The sequence below is a fragment of the Strix aluco genome, chromosome 18 (genome assembly GCF_031877795.1).
Source record: "Strix aluco isolate bStrAlu1 chromosome 18, bStrAlu1.hap1, whole genome shotgun sequence".
Classification (NCBI taxonomy): domain Eukaryota; kingdom Metazoa; phylum Chordata; class Aves; order Strigiformes; family Strigidae; genus Strix; species Strix aluco.
The window spans coordinates 11,132,615-11,154,295 of NC_133948.1; the positions used below are offsets into that span (position 1 = coordinate 11,132,615).

Here is a 21,681-nt window from a genome sequence, read left to right on the forward strand (position 1 = left end):
TACAATATCTTCATTTTGAGAGAAATTAAATATTAATTTGGTTCCATCTGTGTATACCGATGAGGGTTGTTTCAGTGTCAATCTTTTCTATGTGCTTGATCATCTACAACTTACAGGATGGCCTTTCTCTTTTCAATGATTGTCACTGCCTCCATTGCCTAGTTACATGCGTGTTGGCCAACCACTGGAATTCTACCTGGCAACCAGTTTCCAGTGGCATTCCTCAGACTTATACCGGGGCATCATCCTCTCTGATGCCTTGGATGATGGGATGGAGTGAACCCTTAGTGAGTTTGAGTGACACCAACTTGGAGGGCATGGTCAGTATGCTAGAGAGCAGGGCTACCTACTTTTCAAAGGAACTTCAGTAGACTGGAATATTGCATTGACAGGAACTACCTTGAATGTTTGACAAAGAGAAATTCAGAGTCCTGCACCTGGGGTAGAACGCCCCCTGTGCAACATAACTGGCTGGGGAACAGCTCTGCCAAAAAAAGATTTGAAGCCCTGGACAAGTTGAACACAGATCAGTGGTGTGCCCTTATGGCAATGAAGTCATAGAGAGCTGGGTTGCCTCATCCTGGAGAGAAGACTAATGGAGGGTGGAGATATGGAATTACTATCTTCAGCAGAGGGGCAGGAACCTGATGAGAGGCACCATTTAAAGCTGCAGCAAAGAGAAATTTGGATGAAGTGATAGGAAAAAAATGTTCACTGTGAAGTTGGTAAAGCACTAGAACAGGGGCCCGGGTTGGTGGTGGAATCTCCATCGTTGGCGATATTTGGAACTGGGCTCGACACAGGCCCTCAGTAAGCTGATCTAACTTTGAAGTCAGCTCTGCTTTGAGCAGGAAGTTGGACTAGAGACCTCCAGAGGTCCCTTCCAGCAGGAATTACTCCATGATGTTGTACTCCTCTCGCTAATTTTTCTTCTGAGTACCGTCCAAATATTGCTGAGTTACTTTCCAAACGTCCTCTCTCTGTTTCTGGAAATAGCTGTGCATTTTTATAGAAATACAGTTTGAGATGCAGATATATTTTTAACAACTGTGTACCTAACTAGTAGTACCTTCATGTATTTCTGCTGAAAAAATTTTGGCTATAATACAAGCACAGAAATGTGAGGTTCTACATAATGTATTATGTAAGTTAATGAAGTGCATGGGTGTGAAGGGTTTTCCCTCTAAATCACAGCTGAAACCATTTCCTCTACTGATCTCACTTCTGGCTTAATGCTTTCTTCTGCAGTTTAATTTCCCTCAGGTTTGTGTGATCCCATTTGTGCGTCTTGAGACCTTTAGTTCTAGAACTGATGCTTTAAACATCAGAAACTTGCTGGTTTCAGAGGTAGAATAGACCTTTTCTGATCCAATAAGGTAATTGTTGTGAATATAGCTGCTATATTTTATTTGGCAGGTTTTAATCATATGCTCTTTAGAGCTTGATTAATCAAATTCAGGAACTTCAAAAATACATTCCACCAATTATTTTTAAAAAAATGTGATTGTGTGCTTTCCGCCTTTTGAATTTTAAATACGTATTTTCTCCAGCTGAAATTTACTCTGTTCTCTCAGTGAAATTCCGCTGACTCTTCTGGTATTTTAATAAATCTTTGGTCATCGAGGACATTAGGGCCCAATTTGATTTTACATTTGACAGCAGAATTCTGTAAACACTCATACTCTTATCACCATGGTTAAAATGAGTTTTTCTTCATGGTAGGGGTATGAGACAGACCATTAAACAAAGGTTCCATTCAACTGTATCTTTTACAGTCCAATAAGTCTCCATTAAATTAAGATTGTAAAGAGCATGAAATAAATGCATTCTGTAGCCTCACAGGCAAGAATACTTTGTTTGATTACTGATAAAAATTACAGAGGAGATACTCGTTTTATGGGTACTTTTGTTCCCTTCTTTGGTGAATTTGTGTCACGCTCTACCTTATATCTATATAATCAATGACACTGCGTTAAATTCTTAGCTCTGGCTTTGGAGGAGGGCATCACTCTTGGTGCCACTGTTACTTCTGCAAAGGCAACGGGACACCAGTGTTACTCAGTTCTGCAGTTATTGGGAATTTACGATTTGGAGTTTGGCTGATCACTTTGCAAACAAAACATTTTTCTGCTTTCTCCATTTCTTCTCACATCATTCACTAAGAATAATTTCTTTTAATAATTTGCAAATACTCTTAAAGCACTGCAGATCTGTTTGTTCAGGTCAAGGGTTTGTCAACATTTTTAAATGAAAGAAATCTGTTCATAGGAGTTTGTAATTCATGCTGAGTAACGGTTCAGGAAAGTATGTTATGATGTGATGGATTTATTAAAGCATTGTAAATGTGAATTGAATAAATGTTCAAGGAGAAATGTTTATTTATAATAGTGATTGGTTTTATATTCACTTTAGAGAGAGTGTTTTCTGTCTACAAAAAGTTGTATTGCTTGCAGTTGTCACTGAAGCAGGTAGCTTATGCAGAATTACTTGCATGTATTTTTCTCACTATCTCTGCCTGCCCTTTTTTGTTTCATGTAGTCCACAGGAGAAGCACCCACAACTCCAAAGCATACAAAGGACAACAGAGAGAGCTTCTTCCCAGTAACACCAGCCACACTGCATCCTACCCCGGTGAATCCAGACACTGTGACTCCTGAAAATCTCCTGAGACTGAATGATCTGCATTCCAAATCCAAACCAGCCTCTTCCTCTTCATCCTCCTCCTCCTCAGCGTCTTCAGTACCTCCATCCCAGGAGTCACACAGAGACACTGAGCACCTCCGGAGTCAAAATGCTGAGACTGCTCCCAGCATGAGTGATCTCACACGTGGTAAGTCTCAGGGAGACAACGGTTTGGCCCTCTCTAATCAGTTTGTCAAGGCCATGTGGTGAGTCGGTGCCTGAGTTCTGATTCTGTCCCATTTTCTGATCACTAGACCACATTTAAAAGGCTACACAAACAGAGATTTTTGTCTTGGTCCTGAATTGGGCACATCTAAGTAATTAATACTTATTTTAATTACTAGGCTAAATTAAAAGAATGGTCATTGTCTATGTAGCTTGCATGTGAAATCATGGAATAGCAGCCTAAAAATAGTTTTAAATAGAGAATTTAAGTCTCTAGTAGCATAAAAAAGCCCAACCATTTGTTTTAGTCTCTTCAGAGAGGTGAAGATCTAGTTCTTTAAAATACCTTAAATCTTTAAAAAAATTAGAAGTAATTATAATTGAAATAAACTGGTGGACAGCCTACATCTGACTTACAAGTGCCTGATTAACATAATTAGATGCATAGATATCACTGCCCTGTATATGTGTGTGGAGATACATAACACTGAAAATTCCAAGCTTCTACATGGTTCATTAAGTTAGTGTATCATGACTATTACTTTTCACATTTGAGAAAAGAAGCATCTGGCGGGACTGGAATGTTGGGAATACATTATTTATAGCCCTAGTATGTTTATGTGCAATGTTAGAGTACAGAAGAGAATTGAAGAAACATGTGCTATAGCACGATCATGTGGTTTGTTTTGGACTGTGTTATGTACCTGGTCCTATACGGTTTGTCTAGATGAGGAACGAATTATATGAGAATACTGTCTTTACTGCTGTCATGGCAGGCTGGCTTGTTAGCAGTAGTCAAAATCACTGTGCAAAGGCAGTACTGATCCACTTTGGGGAATGAAGTAGGATTAAACCCAATTTCAGACTTGCCTTGGGTGCCCAAAAGAGATGATTGTGCTTATCTGTGGGACACTGTGCATGTTAAGGTGGCAGAGCACCTGCCATAGCCTGTACTTTCTTGCAACCTTAGCAGGAACACTGTCTGAAAAAGCATCTGCTGCTGCTTGTGCTCGCTCCATCTGTTCACAAGCTTGGGCCCTAACACTACTCACCAAATGCCATAGACAAATTCATATGAGCCTAGATAAAGTTATGAATGAACCATATACATAACAGGTATTGTGGAAAGTGACAGATGAGGATACAGTGGAAATAGTGCTCAGATTTGTAAGACTTAATGGTGCATATAATGTTAATTAATAATGGATAGAGTGTGATCTAGTCTGGATGTTTTGTTAATCTGGTATTGTGACTTCCTGAAATTTTTGTCTGTATACTTATGGTATTTTATTTCTTTCCATATGTAATCAGCCTTGGCATCTGAATGCATGTAGTATTCTGAATTCGTGAGCAACAAAGAGCAAATTAGAGAGAAATCAGTTTTCCCACTTTGCTAATCTCTAAGTACAGGACAAAACTGAAATTTAACATCCAATATTATCAGTTGCATTATAATAATATAATTTTCCTTTTTCAGAAATCCAGAGAGAGATTGTCTTAAGAGGGGAAGAAAGGAAAGGGGAGTGATAAGGGAAGGAATGGATTAGTCAATGTGTAAACCACGTTTGTTACTGTCCTTATGAAGCTAAAGAATGGAGTTGCATGCTGTCGTAAGATATCTTGGGAGGCTTGTTCAACAGGGAGTAATCCAGGTTTGTGCCTAGATAACAGAGGAGAAAAAAAATGAATCCTCTGTGAAGCTGCTGTACACTTACTAAGGAGACTGGTAGGAATGACAATGCAGATAAGAACTCACGCGTTCTTTTGGTTTTCAAACAAAACTCACAAGCATTGCTGACATGCTTTCCTCTCTGCAATTTCCCAAGCCACATTGCAGCGATTGGAACGTTTATTTTAATCTTTTGACTTCCCAGGCTTTGTTAGGGTTGTAAAGTTACATATTGTTCTTTCTTCTTTCATGCTTTCTATACATCGTCTTGGTTGAGGGACGTGGAGGGGTTAGCTGCCAGAACTACACCCCTGAAACTGTGTCTGAAGATCAAGAGGTTCTCTGTGCAGAGCTCTCATTCCAGTGCTGAATGCATGCGTTGTATCTGGCTTTCTGGCTCTCAGACCTATCTGACAGGTCATTTCTCTAGCTGAGAAAGACACCAATTACTGCTGTGTCCTTTATTTTTAATTCTCCTACCTCTGCATCCACCTCCTCTAAAAAGAATTATTTATAATTCTGTTACAACCCTTTTTAATCTGCCTTCTATTAGCTCTGTTTCTGTAGAAACTCCTCCCATTTTTAATCTGTTGTCATCTTCTTTGTCTCTTGTCACCTCCTCCTGTATCTGTTTGTTCTTGTGAAAGTATTCCACATCAGACAATATTAGCTGCTATCATTTTCTGTGACTTCACCCAGAAAAAGGAACAGCTTTCCAAGCAATGTTGATGCTATGCCACTCATTTCTTATGTAAATATTTTAGTGAGATTTTGTCTAGTACATGACTAACTGGTACAGAATACAGCGTAATGAAGTCCAGCAGCAAAGTGATGATAGTGGTAGTTTCAGCACAAGAGCTTCCTATGTTTAGGCATAAATGCACATTGGACTATTAGCCTTTGTGACTCAGCCTAAAATTTTCTCTGAGAAAACTAAAACAGGGCAGTTAAGATAAACCTTCTCCAGCCTGTCACACTGTTCCGGTATTATACTGTTCTAAATTGTTGAAGAATCTTAACATTTTCTTCTTTTTCACTATTCATATTTTAATAATGATTCTTATGAGGAATGAACAGGAAAATGTTCACATCTGAGTTTTGATACCAAGAGAAGGTTTTTACACTTGGAATTTTTTTAAAGTTACGTGTTTTGCTTAAAGCCAAATGGGAATATAAAATCAGAGTAGAAGAGTAACACCCACCCACCCCCACCCCTACCCTTAAATTTTTGTTCATTTAAGGCCTAAGCATTTCCACATCAAAACAAGGTCATGATGTAGTTGTCCAAACTTTGAAATTCAGAGCTAAGGAAGACAATTCCTTCTGAATTGTGCAGGGAAGTTGCACTCCATAAGCCGTGTGAATATCCTGCTATAATTTCAAATGTTCGTTATCTAGGCAAAACATCTGATATGTGACCTTAGGTTGACACTGAGTTCTCAGAAGACTGAGGCAGTTTACATGAGGGACAGGGAAATACTGCAAACAATGTCAACTCTCTAATTTTGCATTGACAGGATCTGTCTTCATATTAAATCAGTGCATGGCACAAGGGTTCACCTTGATTCCTCACAGTTTCTAGATATCCAGGCATCAGTGGACACCCACAATCCCTGTTTGTGAGTGAAATAATGGAGATTGTAGATTGCCATCCCTAGTTGAGTTTAGCCATGTACTGATATCAGTGTCTTCTGATCTTGCTTGTCAGAAATTTCTAAAGACAAAACACTGATTTTTAAGAGCCTGTAATTTGATGTTCTGAAAACTTTCTGCTTACACAAAGTGCCTGAAGTATTTAGCCCTGTTGGCTATGCCTTATTTTAACTATGGATTTCAATTCAAACCTTCAGGTACTTTTTAGACAACTGGAAGTAGTAACATTCAACCTTCTTAATTGCAATTTTCTGCTGAATTAAAAATCATGCTTTAGAGCACAGAGTTCTTCTCAACAGATGGCTCAAAAAAAGCTGAAACACAGAAAAAGACTGGCCAAAGACCTGTGGCCTCATGTAAGCCACCTTCATTTTGCAGTTACCTGGTATGAGGGTTCTCGTTTAAATGCATGTGTTCTTCTACTCTGTTTTCTTGTGTCACTTGTAGGCAACTTTCATTACTTTCTCCTTCATTTCCCACATTGACTTACTGTGTTTTTTGGCAGCTGTCTTCCTCAGTTCCCAAGGCTGAGTTCCTCCAAGGCTTTGAAAACTCTTCTTTAAATACTTATAACCCTATGCCTTTTGTACCATCCTAGGGTAGAAGCTCCTATCCACCTGTTAGTGACTGCAAAGTCACTAATAGAAGTCTGCCAGGCTGCCTTCAGCTAGCTCTGCATTTGCTCTTTCTGATCTCTTGCTGCTTCAGCCTCCTTGGCTTCGTATTCTGCCTTCCCCTTGTCTGATCCTTGCTTTTCATGAAGCTTTTTCTTTTTCACAATGGGTGCACTCTGAAAACAACTTCACTGCTGAATGTCGGCAGGGGGTTTCCTGTTTGTGAATGACTTTTTAATTCCTTTTTGCTCAGTGCTCAGACAATTCCAGTCAGTCCTGTCTTTTCCTCTTCCCTTTGGAAGTACGCTCATTTGCTTTGTTATCGCAACAGATTCATTCCAGAAGAGTTTTTCGGTACACTTAATGTCTGTTTCTGATCTTTACCCTTCATATATCTTAAGTTTTATTTATTCAATGCAACAGTGTGCAGAAAATCCTTTGAAATTAAATCTGTCATTGTTTTTATGTACCCATGTTAGATCAGTAAGAACAAATAGGACAGGAGCAGCAGCTTCCCAACTGTGCCCTGTGAGGTGATGGTGTGTAGCCAGGGGTTTAGTGCAGTCTGGGCAGGTCTGTGGTCCAAGAGGCTCTCTAGCCCTGTGCACACTTGGATCCCCCTGAAAATCCCAGGGAGTCACTGGGCTATGAATATCTTACACTAATGGAACACATTTTCTGGAGACCTTTTGTAGAAGAACATGGTAATGATGCTATATTGTTACAATATGTTTCAGTTTCACTAGTTTTAGATTACTGCCAGCAGCATAAAATTTACATATATTCCTGCACAAATGAAGACTAAAGAGAGATCTAGTTGTAAGCCTACTGCACAGGTGTTACGTTACTTACAAAGTTCTTAGAAAATTGTGGGGTGTCATTATATTTTAAGAGATTTTTTCTAACAGCTGCTTTTGCTCATTTGCATTGTGCTTAGCTGGCTGTCAGACTAAAGAAGGATGAAATACTGGCAGAGAAGGAAAGGTCTTACGTGTTTCATTAGATAACTAGTGCATAAAATTCTGAAGCAGTAGACCACAAATGGGTGACTTACTATCCATGGGTGCTACTGTGTGATGCTCTCCAAATGATGTGTGCTTGCCGAGTTGGATGTTTTAACAGATATCAATTAGCTGTATTTTTATAATGCCATTTGAAAGTTCATGTAGTTGAATATCTAACCGTTGTCTTTCATCTAGGCCCATACTTTTTTCTTTTAATTGAAGTTTTGCTTTGTTTTAAAGAGAGAGAGAGAATGTCAGTATTGAACTTCAGGGCTTTTCTTTCCCGATGTGCACGCCAGCTCTCTGCACCTCTAGAAAACTTGTTAGTGACAGGAGATGTTTCTGGACACGGAATCCGCTCTCTCTGCTCTTAGACTGGCCCCGGCGTGGCTGTTACAGGGACCTGGTAGCTTGGGAATGAGTGTGGGCCGGGGACTATTTCCAGGGAGCTCTTTAAGAGCAGCCACCTGTTTTAAGTTTTAATCACATTAATGTTGTTCAGTGACAGCTGACCTTGGCGTTAGGAAGCATTTTGGGGTATGTCTCATATAATTGTACAGTAGACTCTCTGTTCAGGACCCTAGCGATAAATATAGCAGTATGCCATGCTATTACAGTGTGAACTTCTGTTCACCAGACTGCTTGAATTTCTTTCATTTCAGGGGGCAATAGAAGTGTTCTGCAGCTTTTCGCCTCCAAAATTACTCTGACGCTTAATTTTTAACACATGGCTTTGTGTGTCAGCTTTGAATGTAATTTCCTGAATTTGGCATTTCAAGTAAAATACTTTTTTTCTACAGCTATGACTTGGTAGTGGTTTTTTAGAAATAAATTTAATGGCAGAATATTTGGAATGAATTTAGAGAAAGAAAATGTGTAAGGGAAGGCTACCAAGTATACCTACCGCATCCTGTGATGAGCTGAGTAGTCCCACTGCCTGCTGTGGTGTAGTACCTCATGGCACATACAGTTCGAGGGCTGATGCCCCCATTATTTCTGTAGGTCAGCATCCTTAACCAGACTCTGTTGAGCTGAACCAACCTGTGTTCCAGTGCAGTCTTTCCATTGACTTAGTAGCACAGTGTATGAGGAAACTCTGAGCTCCTTCAAATTCAAGCTTTCCATGGCCTTTGCAACTGCTGTATGGGGAAAAAAGCTGTATTAATTCCCAGCACACTGGAGGGTGAGGCGGGTGGAATACAGAAAATTAATTGTTTTCACATTAGCATTATTCTTTGGAAATGTGGTAAGGTATTTACTCCACTGTGTCAGGGAGAAAAGAATCAGACCCGTTTCCATCACTGTGAAAAAAAAATAGTATCTACCTTCTATGCTGAATGAGTAACAGTCAGTTCTGTGAACAATTGCATGTGCTGTGGGTGGCCATTAAAATACAAAGTAAACCAGTTGTTACTGGGACTAGTAAAATAAGTATTTCCTAGTGTCTGTAGGCATACTGAATTCAATCCCTTACTCTTTTGAAGTGGTTGGGAGGCAAGGTAATACAGATTTGCTAAACCATAGTAGTGTATTTTCAGGCTTTTTGTCTCGACACACAGAACTGCTGGGGAAGTTGTGTTGCAGAGGGATGAAGGCAAGTGGTGCAAGTGCTTTATTTAAGCACTTGAAGCTGTTGTCTGTTCATTTCTCCAAGCATTTGCTTTTGAAATCATGTTAGTATTCTGTCCTGGAGTTCAAAGCTCAGCTCCTTCCTTTTTCCTGTAATGAAATGATGTTTTGTGCATGCACTGTAAGTTGCTTGTATTCTTTAACATATCTGTGTTATAATACTTCAAACTGCTTCCATCAGAAACTGGAAAACATTTTTTTCAAGGTGCTAGTCACATTTTCTGAGCTTGTCTTTCAATTGTTGTGTAATAGGTTTAGTGCACGACTAAAGGCTTTTTTGAAATTCCACATAAAATGTTTTATAACACTGTAATGTTAAATGTCTCTTATACCTGACAGCATGACAAAATCAAATGATTAAGTGTACAGTGCAGTGCAGAGAGACCAGAGCAGCTGTTTACTGGTTACAGTACTACTGCTTTTAAACTTTCTCCACATCTGCAAATTGCCAAGTGAATATTTTTGACAGTGTTATTTTTCATTTTATACACATCTGAATAGCAAAGTAAATTGTCTCAGTATAAAAACAGTTGCTGGAGTTGTATAATCTATATGTTTATAGTGTGTGAATATATGTATGTAGTGTATATATTCTATGTATAAAGAGAGACCGAGAGAGAATATTAACTGTGATGAAGTCATGAACCCAGGCGCCCGCTATAGGCATCTGCAAACACTGGTTACCCTGGCAACAAGTGGAAAGAGGTTGGAGAGGAAAGCTGGAGTAGGTTGTTGCATTGAATTGTTTTCAGCTTGTTTCTTCCTCACTAAAGCAGGGAGATGTTGAAAGGTATGATGTGCCTCTTTCTATGTGTATACTATTTTATATGTATTTAGACAGTTGTTGGGAAAGGGAAGGCTAAAAAAAAATACTTGTAATTCAGCTCAATTGGAGGTGAACTTTTCAATATAAATAATCATATGCACTGTAAATCTGTGGGTTTTTTCTGTGTGCTTAATTTTTGTGTTGTGTCGTAAGGTGAGAGTGGTAAATGGATCTCCAGAGTACAGTACCTGTCCCATGTTCAGCCTGGAGACAAGTAACTATTGCATATTACGTCTTCAGAAACTGATTTTATTTTAAACTGTGTTTGTAGAGCTAATGTTTGAAAACCTGCCAGGACAGTACAAGTACTGGGATTACCAAAAGATTTGTTAACTGATACTAAATCTGAGCTTCTGAACACCTTCAGAATGTTCAGTACTTGTATTCTTGTGCTCTTGCACTTGTGCAGAATATTGTGGCTCATGAGTTAGTGGAGTCTTTACCTCCCTGGGGAAAGTTTTTATTAGAAAAACTGGGACATTATGTTCAGGGCTATAACAGCATCTTCCACAAGACAAATATCAAGATATTCTCTTCAGAAATCTGTTTTAACCAAATAATAGGAGATCCAACTGTGTGTGTGTTCTTGATTATCCTTCTCTCTTTTGCCCTTTCTCGTCTGTAATGAAAGATATAATAAATATCTGTGCACTGTATTAAAGTATAAATAGTATAAATTATGATATATATGCCTGAAACAACCAATTCTTGTCATTTTCAAGAATTTAAAAAAATACTTTGTTCATTAACTTTATTTTTAACTTGGAAATAATGTCACTCAAGTGACTATTAAAAAAAAAAATAAAATTGCACAGTCCTAAAAGAATAAAGGGTATGACCCAGTCAGGGGATGGAATTCAGTCACTGTGTATTTAACACCTCTGACAGCAAGGGATTGATTAACAGACAGTGGTTCTTGATTTCTCATGTACTGAAAGACGCAGCCTAATAGAATATTATCAAGTGTTGTTTCCAGAAGTGCAGTGATAGAAATACACACTTAGTGTGCCAGACTCCTGCCTTTTCATTTCCATTCACTTCTGCATTGAAAAGGGCTAACACATAATTTTATTCAAAATAAATCTAATTTTACTACACTATAAAACTGGATCTTCAAAACTTAACAAAAACAAATATAATATGGAAGATGGAGATGCATATGAGTATGCTGATTGCTCGTAAAAGAACATAGACTGAGACCAGTCTTTTAGCATCTTCCTAGAAATAGGCTGCTCAAAAGAGCTTTTGTCAGTGGGGCATAATTTAGTTAAAATAAAGCACAGCAAATCAGCTTAAGCAATGATATATCTTATAATTAAACAAAGATCATAATCAGCATAAGAGGTAGAGTTTTGTCATTAAACAATAATGCAAATCAGAGCTCTTATTCTGAATGGTGAACTAATAAGTCCCTAATGTAATTTAGCAGCTGAGTACATACAAAACTGTTCTCAGATAGCAGTATAGTTGAGGCTGTAGGATTTGCAGTTTATTTGTATATAGTATTGTATCAGCTAAAATAATTACTGTTTTGTATTCTTGATTGGTAGATGAATAAGAAAGATCTGTTAGTACTTACCCTAGATACTTAAGACTGTGATTCTGGAGTGTTGGAGTAAGTTAAAAAGTAGTTGACTTTTTAACTGTCTGGTAGGGTAATCTTCTGAAATCATCATTTTCATCTTGCTTTTCCTCAAATGTTGATGTAATGTTTCTTCCTATCTTTTAATCAAGTGTTTTGTAGCCATTTCAGTGTGGGAGTCTTCTGGATTTAGACTACAGCTTATCATCAGACTCTAGCAGTGTAATGGGATATGTGTATATTGGCTTCAGGCCATGTTAGGGCTGATCTTTCTTCGTACAGTCTCCTGTACTTTTTCAGCGTGTGGTTAAATCATATGTGTATCTGGTATAAAGGGCAGGCAAATAGACAAAACCATCCTTCAGCTATCCTCTGCTTTTTAAACAGGGAAACAATGAATTATGATTTTCCTAGTGAAGATTCCTGTTGTTAAGTACTTCATTCTGTGTTTGGTTTTAAGCTGATTTGGTCTATTAATACAATAAATGTATAGATGCAACTATTACTTTCCTACTTCCAATGCTGTATTTTGAAGTATCCATAGAGAAATGTGCAAGAGAGTGCTGAAAATAAGAACTACATTCTTCTGCATTAGTCCTTTCCATTTTGTGCTTGATAGTGAGTGGAACATCACAGAACAGAAGCTGCCTGTGATTTGTGCTGTAGTGTGTGACCTTTCCTTTTTGGGAACTATTGGAGAATTCTCTACAAGCAAACTCATTTATCCTAAGGCTTATATTGGCTATCAGCTACAAGTTTAGATGATGGGTTGGGTTCTTTACCAATGAAAATTAGTGGATGAAAGAACTTGCAGTCTGCTTTGGTAAGCCTTTCTTTGTACAAATTAATCAAGAACCCTAGAAAATCTAATTCATTAAAAAAGTTGCATCTTTTAAACTGTATTGATCTGACTTTTACCAAGCTGGTAAGCTGTAATGTTGTCTTAAGCTTTTTCTGCAAGGGGAACTCTTGTAGAGGAGAATATTACCATGGTAAATTCCAAGCTCTTATCTACATTGATGAAGATGGAGAAGTGTTTTCAACACTTGAGGGGGTGGGAGTATTTTTCCAATGAAGAAAAGTTGAAATATATATTCCTTTTTAAGACATCACACTGTCAAAATCCAAAATTAATTTAGAGCATGGACACATAAAGAATTTTAGAGCAAGTTAGACTGTGAATATACATTGCATCTGCTGGTCTGTGATAGCTGCCTTTGCACACCTTAGCCTGTGTAAATATAAGATGATTCAAATTAGACTAGACAACCCTTTGTTTTTGAAGGATGTCTTCATTTTTATCAGGGAATAAGAGCTTGTTTGTGTGTCCATAGCCTTGAAAGGTTTGCCACTGTTTCAGTCTGCCCTTCCCAGAAAGGGCACCAGTAGCTCTCAGTAGTTCAGTGACAATTACTCCTGTTACATACAATAGGCAGTTCAGTGTGTAAGAAAACTGGTTTAACACTGCATTAATTTAAATGCAGATACAGCTGGTATGTAATAAAGAGATTGTACACACACATACATGGATTCTGAATTACAAGCATCCCAAGTTCTGGAATAGCAGAAGGTTGGAATTTTAGACTAATGTATTTATAGAGATACAGTGGACATACCAGTGAAAAGTGGGCATTTAGTATAACTTGGTATTGGCTTCGTAAAAAACATATTTGTCCCCGTTAGTGGATGTTCACAGTGATTAATCTTACTTGCCAGTAAGCTGCACTTCACTGTGGCATGTACCTGTGGTGGTAGATCAGAGGGGACCCATTGATCACAGCTGGCTCATCATTAAGGGTGATGGGTTTTGCTCTGCATGTATGGCAGGTGTTTGAACCCTCACATCTCCAAAGGAGAATGGTCAGTTGCACGTGTTTTTCTTGCAGATGTGCAGAGATAACAAAATGTTATACACAAGAATTTTTTTCTTTCGCTTTTTAAATGACATTTACTTTTTTTTAAGAGTTTTAATTGATGGCAACAAGTATCAAAAAGTTGATATTGCCATCTTAGCTTGTCAGTATTTAATTTCACTTAGTCATGTTACAGTTTAGAAATAGCAAGGGTTAAAAAAATTTCTACCAGTTGGTAAAACAGCAAAAGGATTGAGGCTTAGGAGAGAGATCAGGATGTTTCTTAATCTGTGAATTATGTTTCATTACTAAAGAGGAAGAAGAGCTTGAAGTGCCTTTGGAGGGGCTTGGATTTCAGCAACAGGAGTCACGGCTTTGTCAGCAGATGAAAATGGCTACTGTTGCACCATCACCAGAGCCTGTTTGCTGGCAAGTGGAATCAGTGACCAGCACAAATTCAGGACATGTTTGTACACAAGGTAGGAGCTTTCTGTGCTGCAAAGAATTCTGAAAATGGGTGGTTACCTGTAGGGATTGATTGATCGATTGGATAGTTGTGATTCATATTCCTGACTTTCTCTGCCTGCCTTCCAGTCAAGTATTGAAGAGTTTAGAGGCATTCCTGGCAATGTCCCAGCTTCCTGGGAAAGTGCCTTGTCGTCCCTTAATGGTTATTCTTTTTGGTGCATGACTTGCATGCTAAATACCGCAGCAGCAAAGCCAAATAAAAAAACCTCCCAGTACAGGCTATCATGCTATGTAGTTTGTGCATCCTTTAAAGTGGAATTTTTCTTTTAATTGAAATCTTATATGGGGCAATATGACAACACTTTGGATTACACTGTTGGAATATTTAGCAGAAGGAAACAATTTTTCACAAAACCTGACTCAGGCTGAGTAAACGTTAAAACCAGCATTACATCAGTTAATGCTTTCTATCCCTCCCCTGCCCCCTTCCCAAGGAGTTGGTGTTTTAATTGAAAAAAATGTGAAACTTGGTATTTCAGGTGGGCATAACCTAGGTATTAACGTTTGGGGTATCTCATTTTTCCTTGTTTGTGAGAGGCAGATTATCCTGTGATTACTGCAACGTTTCTGGTACTCTACTCTGAAATGATTGGCTGCCCGTGGAGATGGGTCACTGACCTTGTTGAAAAGCTGTGCCTTATCTGTTGTGACAGTGCTTACATTCTTGTGTACAGTTGAGAACATACAATTCAATTTTACATCCCTTAGTAGTTAGTTCTACTGCTGGTTGTTTTTCAGGATAGCATCAGGAAGCTGGCATTTTATTTTGCTGTGTTTAAGTGGCCATGTCAGTTCCAGAAATCTGCAAGAGATGGATTTGACAAGACTGAATCTGAAAAAATATATTTGAACACCTGTCATTATTATCAATCTGAGACAGACTCTGGTGTTTTCATTCATAAAACTTTTTTAAAAAAGTTTTGATTCCATGTGAAGCAGAATTATTAATAAGAAATCAAGAAATATTTTTTAACAGATTCTCAGTTTCTAATATGAAAGCATTGTCTTCTACTCATCATTGTTGCGTATGTATTATTTTGCAATGTGATAATGCCTAGGGAAGGGCTGGACCCCTCTTTACTTCATGAGATGAGCCCTATCTGAGCAAGTTTGTATTGTAAAGAGCACAAGCTGAGACACTTGGGAAATATGTGGAAAGGATGCTAATGAGTGTGGGAGACAGTGGCATGAGCACACCAAGGAGGTTTTTATGGCAGTATTTGAAGAGAATAGTGAGGAAATTTTGTTGGGTGTTACCATATATTTTTCTTAATTTGTTGAGGATTTGCTATCTCAATAATTAAAGAGGCAGCACTATCGTGGAGGAAATTAAGACTCGTAAGTAAAGCTAAGTAGGTTTAGTTGCATTACAGAATGGAGAGGCAGTTAGAGAATGCGAAGATAAGACGATTGCATCTGAAACATCAAGTGGGAAAATGGTGTTTGTAGTAGCCTTCTAACTAGATGTGTCAGTGCTACACTGCCAGTTGTCATGCTTGGTCAGATTGAGGTTCTGCTGCATTTTTTTAAATTGTCACTTGTTTCCAGTTGTTATAGAGTCTTGAGGCACCTTCTTCTGTTTCTGAGCCCTAAAGCAAGGCTTGAAGAAAGACCTTTTGAGCCAGCCATATGTCTAACAATGAACTGTTCCCTCTTCCTTGACATCTGAAAGCCTAGATAGCTTCCTAACATGTTTTTTCTTACGATTTTCTGTTTAGCCTCCAGTTCCAAGCCTGAACTCAGCTCCAGTTCACAGACTTTGGGAAGTCAGCAGAACAAGACAGATGGCACCCGAGTAAAAACTCGCATTCTGCCCAACATGCCAAAGCTTTTCATACCTTCATCTGTCACCAAATTTCCACCTGAGATCACTGTCACTCCACCCACTCCCACCCTCCTTTCTCCAAAGGGCAGCATTTCAGAAGAGACCAAGCAAAAATTAAAGGTAATAAAAGGGAAACAGTAATTTTCTAGATTATTGTTTTTGTCTTAATTCTCCCCTCAATAGAATACTTGTATGAAAGGAGCAACAGTTCCTGTCCCCAGTTCATAACCAGAGATAGTGTAAGTAGTGGAAGAAGATGCTAGCTGTTCTCAGCAGGAGCCAGTTTTTAAGGACTGGTGAAATATTGGCCATGGGTGAAATAGCTATCCTAGTCTTCATCCCTTTTCTGAGGGAATTAGAAAGAATTACAGAAATGGGTGAGAGAGTGAGTGCAGCCATTGCAATTCTTAGGTTAGTGGAAGCTACCAGAATATTAACTGTGGGGAAGCCTACTGGTAAATGTTACGTTGTTTCACGTTAGGATGCCGTATCTTTTATAGAAGTAAGAGAGCTATTGAATGTGAAGGAATAGCAACCAGTTGGCTTTTACCCCTGTGACCATGGGTTTATCCTGACTATTTAGCAATATATTCTCTCTCTCTCTTTTTGGGATCAGTCTGCTATTTTGTCTGCTCAGTCTGCAGCGAATGTAAAGAAGGAGAGCCTTTGTCAGCCAGCTTTGGAAATCTTAGAGACCTCAAGCCAGGAGTCCTCACTGGAAAGTGATACTGATGAAGATGATGACTACATGGACATATGAATGAATTCTGGCCATCATCAACACCAACCATATAACCATTCTTCTTGTTGCCAGCATCTCTGGCAGTTGAAACATCTTCGTTGGCATTACTCTCCATTTAATTGGCATCATTGTGTTCTTCACTTTCATTACCTTTGTTATCACCACTACCACTTGTATTGCCTTCAAAATCTTTGCCATTCTCCCCATCATGGTGCTTGACGGAAAGAATGATTGTTTACCAGGCAGTTGATTAATTTGGACCACGCTGTCACCTTTAACTTCAGTAAACGCAAGGATGTTTTGAGCTGCAATTCATATCTCTCTGCTGTTTCTGCTTCTTCAAACCAGAGCCTTGGGAGTCACTCCAGTAACTCTTTTCTATATCATTTTCTTCCTTTTAGTTGTCTTTTTGCATTTTCCCCACTAGTTAAGTTTTTCTCCCAGTAATTCAACAACCTAATGTCTGTAGCCATGCCACGATTAGTCCAACAGGTACTTTTAAGGTGAATGGAGTAGGAAAAAATTGCTGAGCTGGTAGAGATTTTAGTTGCATCAGGAAAGTCTGTGGCTTTGTTGTGGGGCAAGAAGGGTGAGCTGAATGTCTGTCAGCTCCTTGGCACTGCTGGGTGCTTTGTTAGAATGTGACTCAGTGACAGTAGGCAAAGAACCAGCTTTTCCAGGCAGACAGAGAGGTTGGCCTCCTGTTTGTGCTCATTTCACACCAATGTACGAGGTTCAACAAAAATTACCTACCTGAATGTTGGCTTAAAGAACTGATCTTTCCAGAAATGTCTTACGGTCCTTTCTCTTCTAATGCCTTGGACAAGCATTTTGAAATGGGGGCTAGATGATATTTTTATGGTGGTATTGAAAAAACTTGAAAGATTTCAGTACCATTTCAGCAATGTCTGTTTTTTACAGAATGACACGAAAAGGTGTTTTTTATCTATCTGCAGAGGGACTGCTCACAGTTATTTATATGAGAAAATAATGGTAACAAAGATCCTTTTTTTTCTACTGAATGTTGACTTTGTAAAATAATGAATGCAAACCATGCAAAAAAAGTACATGTCACACACTATATATATACACGCGTGCGCCCACACACATATATATATGTGTATGTACATATATATATGTATGTATATGAAAAAAGAAAATGCGTACAGCTTGCAATGTCGGATTTCTTTGTGTTTGGGGGAGGTGGTTTTCTGTAAAATGCAGAGCTTTGTATAAACTTTTGGGTTTTTTCTAATAAAGTTGAAATGTACTGTTGTCTCTGTTCATCTGAGAGGACAAGGTACCATGGTTCTGGAAAATGTACTAGTCCTCCCTTCTGTTTATTTCTTGGATAAGAAAGTAGTGGAGGAAGGGGAGTGGGGGGAAGCCTCTTCCTTTTCTGAAGACTTCCAGAGCTCTCTGGATGGGTTTGGTCTTGTGTGACCCAGAACCTGGGTCAGCCAGTGTTGCCAAGTTTGCCTGCAAGGGGTTCACTGCCCCATTGAGACGTGAGCTGAATTCTTTTTCACCTATTTGTGTATCTTTGAATGCTGATGAACAACATAAGGTGGAAGAAAACACACAGTGAACGGGATCACATAGAATATTTGACTGTACAAATTAGCATTTAATTCACTATTACAGTGATCGCTCTCATTCAATGTAAGAATGGCAAATGACCATGGATAAAAAAGAAGCAGCATCAAACTTTGTATTGTAAGTTTATTCTCGTAATCTGGGTTGTTTTGAAAAAACTGTAATTTATAAGCAAGTGAGCACGTCCATCTTGGGTGTATTAGCGACTGTTTGTGTAACTTGAGCTGGATGCAACTGATGTGGGAAAGATCAGGTAACAATGGTAAAAGCAAATGGGTATTTACAATAGTAATATGGTTTCAGTGTATGCTCTTTCATTTGGTGTAAGTTGTTATAAATGCAATGTATAGCATATTGTATAGTCATTGGTAATAGCATACAGTAGTTTTAGATAATCAGGTATGATCTTTATTTTTTTAGAAGATAACACAGGAAAAAAGACATCTGCTTCTTATGAGAAATGGAACACAACTCGGAGGATGTAGTTCTGAATAGGGCTGTTTCACCCCAATACAATAGACTTCGTAGGCTTTTTGGCTAATGTATATACTTAAATGTGTGGCTAACACTTAAATTCTTAGGTCCACGCTTCTAGCATGGTTTGATGTATGAAGACAGAGCATTTGGTTTTCTCAATTGAATCGGGTCACTGAAAATGGCTGTTTTTCTTTATTATTATTATGGATTTCTTGGCATTAGGCATTTTGCCTTTTTTTTTTTTTTTTTCCCCTCCACAACTTGCTAAAATGCCTGGTCTTGAGCTTTCTTTTGACTTCTAGAACTGCTTTTTGAGAAGGATTTAATTTTTTGCTTGTTAAGGAGAGTTAAAACAGTAAGTGAAACTGTTCCTGTCAGCAAAGAGAGGTGAACTTTGCTGATTTGCTCTAAACTCATTTTAAATCTTCAAACTACACAACTGTGCAAGTTGTTTTATCCTGTTCAGAACTTCTACCTGTTTTTCCTTTTTTTATTTTTAATCTGTGATCTCTTATTCCCATTATGCTCTCACATAGCTCAAGGAATTTTTCTGAAGCTCAAGGAGTTACTGAGCCTGAACTACACAGGCCACCTCCTTCAAATCCTCTCCTTCTGCTAATGACTAAATGGTGCGTTGCTCAGCTGTGGACCATCTTCCACAACGCCTGTTACTGCTGATGTACACTAAAGCAGCCATTCTCCTGTTTGTGTGAAATTGTCTCTCTGTAAGTATGGTTTATGGAGTTCTCCAACTCAAGGAGCCATATTCTGGAGCGAAGATGCGGACATCACTGCACTGATGTATAATGTTTGTCTGAAGCACCATCCCTAAAGGTACTTGGAGCAAGAACTTAAAATCCTTTCAAAGAGAAGTATTCACTTAATATGGCATCTTCTGAAGCCTGGCAATATAATTTTGTGGAATTTTCAAGAAAAAACATCATGATAAAACTGCAGTTTGAGTTTACTTGAAGTAATTTCTTTGATTTCAGTCTAATCCTTTTTGTAATAATTTGAAATCCAAGTATAGGCAAGGTCCAACTTACCAAGTTGTGTATCAAATGTAAACGCAACATCTGACTTCTCCCTGTGAAGCTATAGGGACTGTAATGTCTGGTGCCTAAAGTAAACTTAAAGGTAAGGTTTGCAACCAAGTGGGGTGAGGGGGAGGCTTCTTTTTGGTTTTGGGGTTTTTTTTGCCAGTAATTAAAAAGCAAATCCTTTTTAGCTGCTGAAAAGCCAAACTGTTAAGACTTCCAGGCAATTAGCAAAAACATTTTTGTTCCAAAGCAAATGGAAAAAGAAATTACTTTGAATCAGATGTTGAGAGTAATTTGTGGATAGTTGATACACTTTCTGTGTTGTTATTGGGCATTGTTTTTACACATGGTAAGATAGCTTTCACTGGTTACCATTGTTAAGGTTATATAGTACTGGGATTTGGCTGTGTTTAATGCAATTTCATTTCCTGACACAAGGATTATATAATCTATTTATAGTTAAGACCATTGAGAATTTATCTCTCCAAGGAATTTATCTCTGAGAATTGAGAATGTATCATTTGTGGTTTACTAAATTAATTTTGTTGGGCATAGCTGTCATTAGTGGCTTCTGCCCACTGTCCCAAAACTTCTTCAAAAGCTAGTAATGTTTCATTTCACAACCAAAATACCGAATCAAGGAAGATACTGAGCATCTTCTTTAATTTTATCATGTACTGGGGTTTGTCAGTTGTTGTCTCTTGGTTGGTTTTTTTGGAATGAGATTTCCTCATGAATAATGAAATTAATGTCTTTTGCAGCCAAAATAAACACCATATGGTCAGGGAGAAAGGGACCAGGGAAAGATGAGGAGGGCATGGCAGCTGAAGCTGATTAGGAGACAAAATGGACTGAATGGAAATAGAGGGGCCAGGTGAGAGTAGACTAAGTCATCCAGGGTGGGATCACACCATTGTTAGATTCAGTACTGTGCTTTTGCAGTGGTGTTATTTCAATGAAGGGGAAAAATCTGGTGTGTGTAGCTTGTGTGTACAGTGTTACACACTGAGCATAGCTCATTTCTGTTCCTGCAGATGCTTGTCATATTTTTTAAAGAAAAAGGTGGCAGGGTAATATGTTGAGGTCCTCAGAAGAAAAAGCAGCAGACATAAAATTTGTGATCTCTTAGTCATGTGAAGCTGTGGTGAAGAAGTTTTGTTCTTGCAGTTGAAGATAGTAGGAACTTCAGTGTAGGTGTTGAGTGTTAATTGCCATCTTTCTCTTTCTTCTAGCTGATGACTAGGAATCCACTACTAAGCTTTGAAGCATGTATTGGGATTTTGGGAGTAACTTTGGCGTACTGTACCACAGGCTGTATGAGCCCAACTTATGCCTTTGTGAGAACTTCCCTGTGGGACTCTGAGCTGTTGTTGCAGGGCACGGTTCAACAGGTAGCATTGCGAGGGGTAACAGACCAGCACCTGAGGTTTGTTGGCTTCTGGAAGACAACTTATCTTCACTTGAATGGCTCTTTCACATTAATACTTAGAGACTCCAGGCTAATCTCTCCAGACATTTAAAGACACACATCTCCTTGGATTTTTGTTCCTGCTGCTGTTTATCTAATGCATGTATGAGGATGACACCCCATCAGCAAGTGCTTGTTAGCCAACTCTGTTCCACAGTCTTCAAAGCTGTCTTAGAGCTCACCAACCCCCATGTAGCTCTATTCACATAATGTGGGTATCTTGCTGCCTATGGATTTCTTTTGGCCACAGCTGACCCTTAAAAAAGAGCTGGGGCCTTAAGAGACTGTATATGGAACATGCATGTTTGTTTAATTCCCCTTGATACTG

The 21,681-nt window shown here is 38.6% G+C and overlaps 1 protein-coding gene across 4 annotated transcripts in view; it reads left to right on the forward strand.

The window, feature by feature from the left end:
- Positions 1-18,042, forward strand: part of CABIN1 (calcineurin binding protein 1) — a 119,943-nt gene extending 101,901 nt beyond the window's left edge. For all 4 annotated transcript variants that reach the window (XM_074843730.1, XM_074843732.1, XM_074843731.1 and 1 more), the window contains exons 35-38: positions 2,539-2,830; positions 13,992-14,156; positions 15,924-16,150; positions 16,647-18,042. In XM_074843730.1, the coding sequence (XP_074699831.1) occupies positions 2,539-2,830; positions 13,992-14,156; positions 15,924-16,150; positions 16,647-16,790 (828 nt within the window). In that variant the 3' untranslated portion in view covers positions 16,791-18,042. The remainder of the gene's footprint in view (positions 1-2,538; positions 2,831-13,991; positions 14,157-15,923; positions 16,151-16,646) is intronic.
- The last annotated feature ends 3,639 nt before the right edge of the window (positions 18,043-21,681 follow it).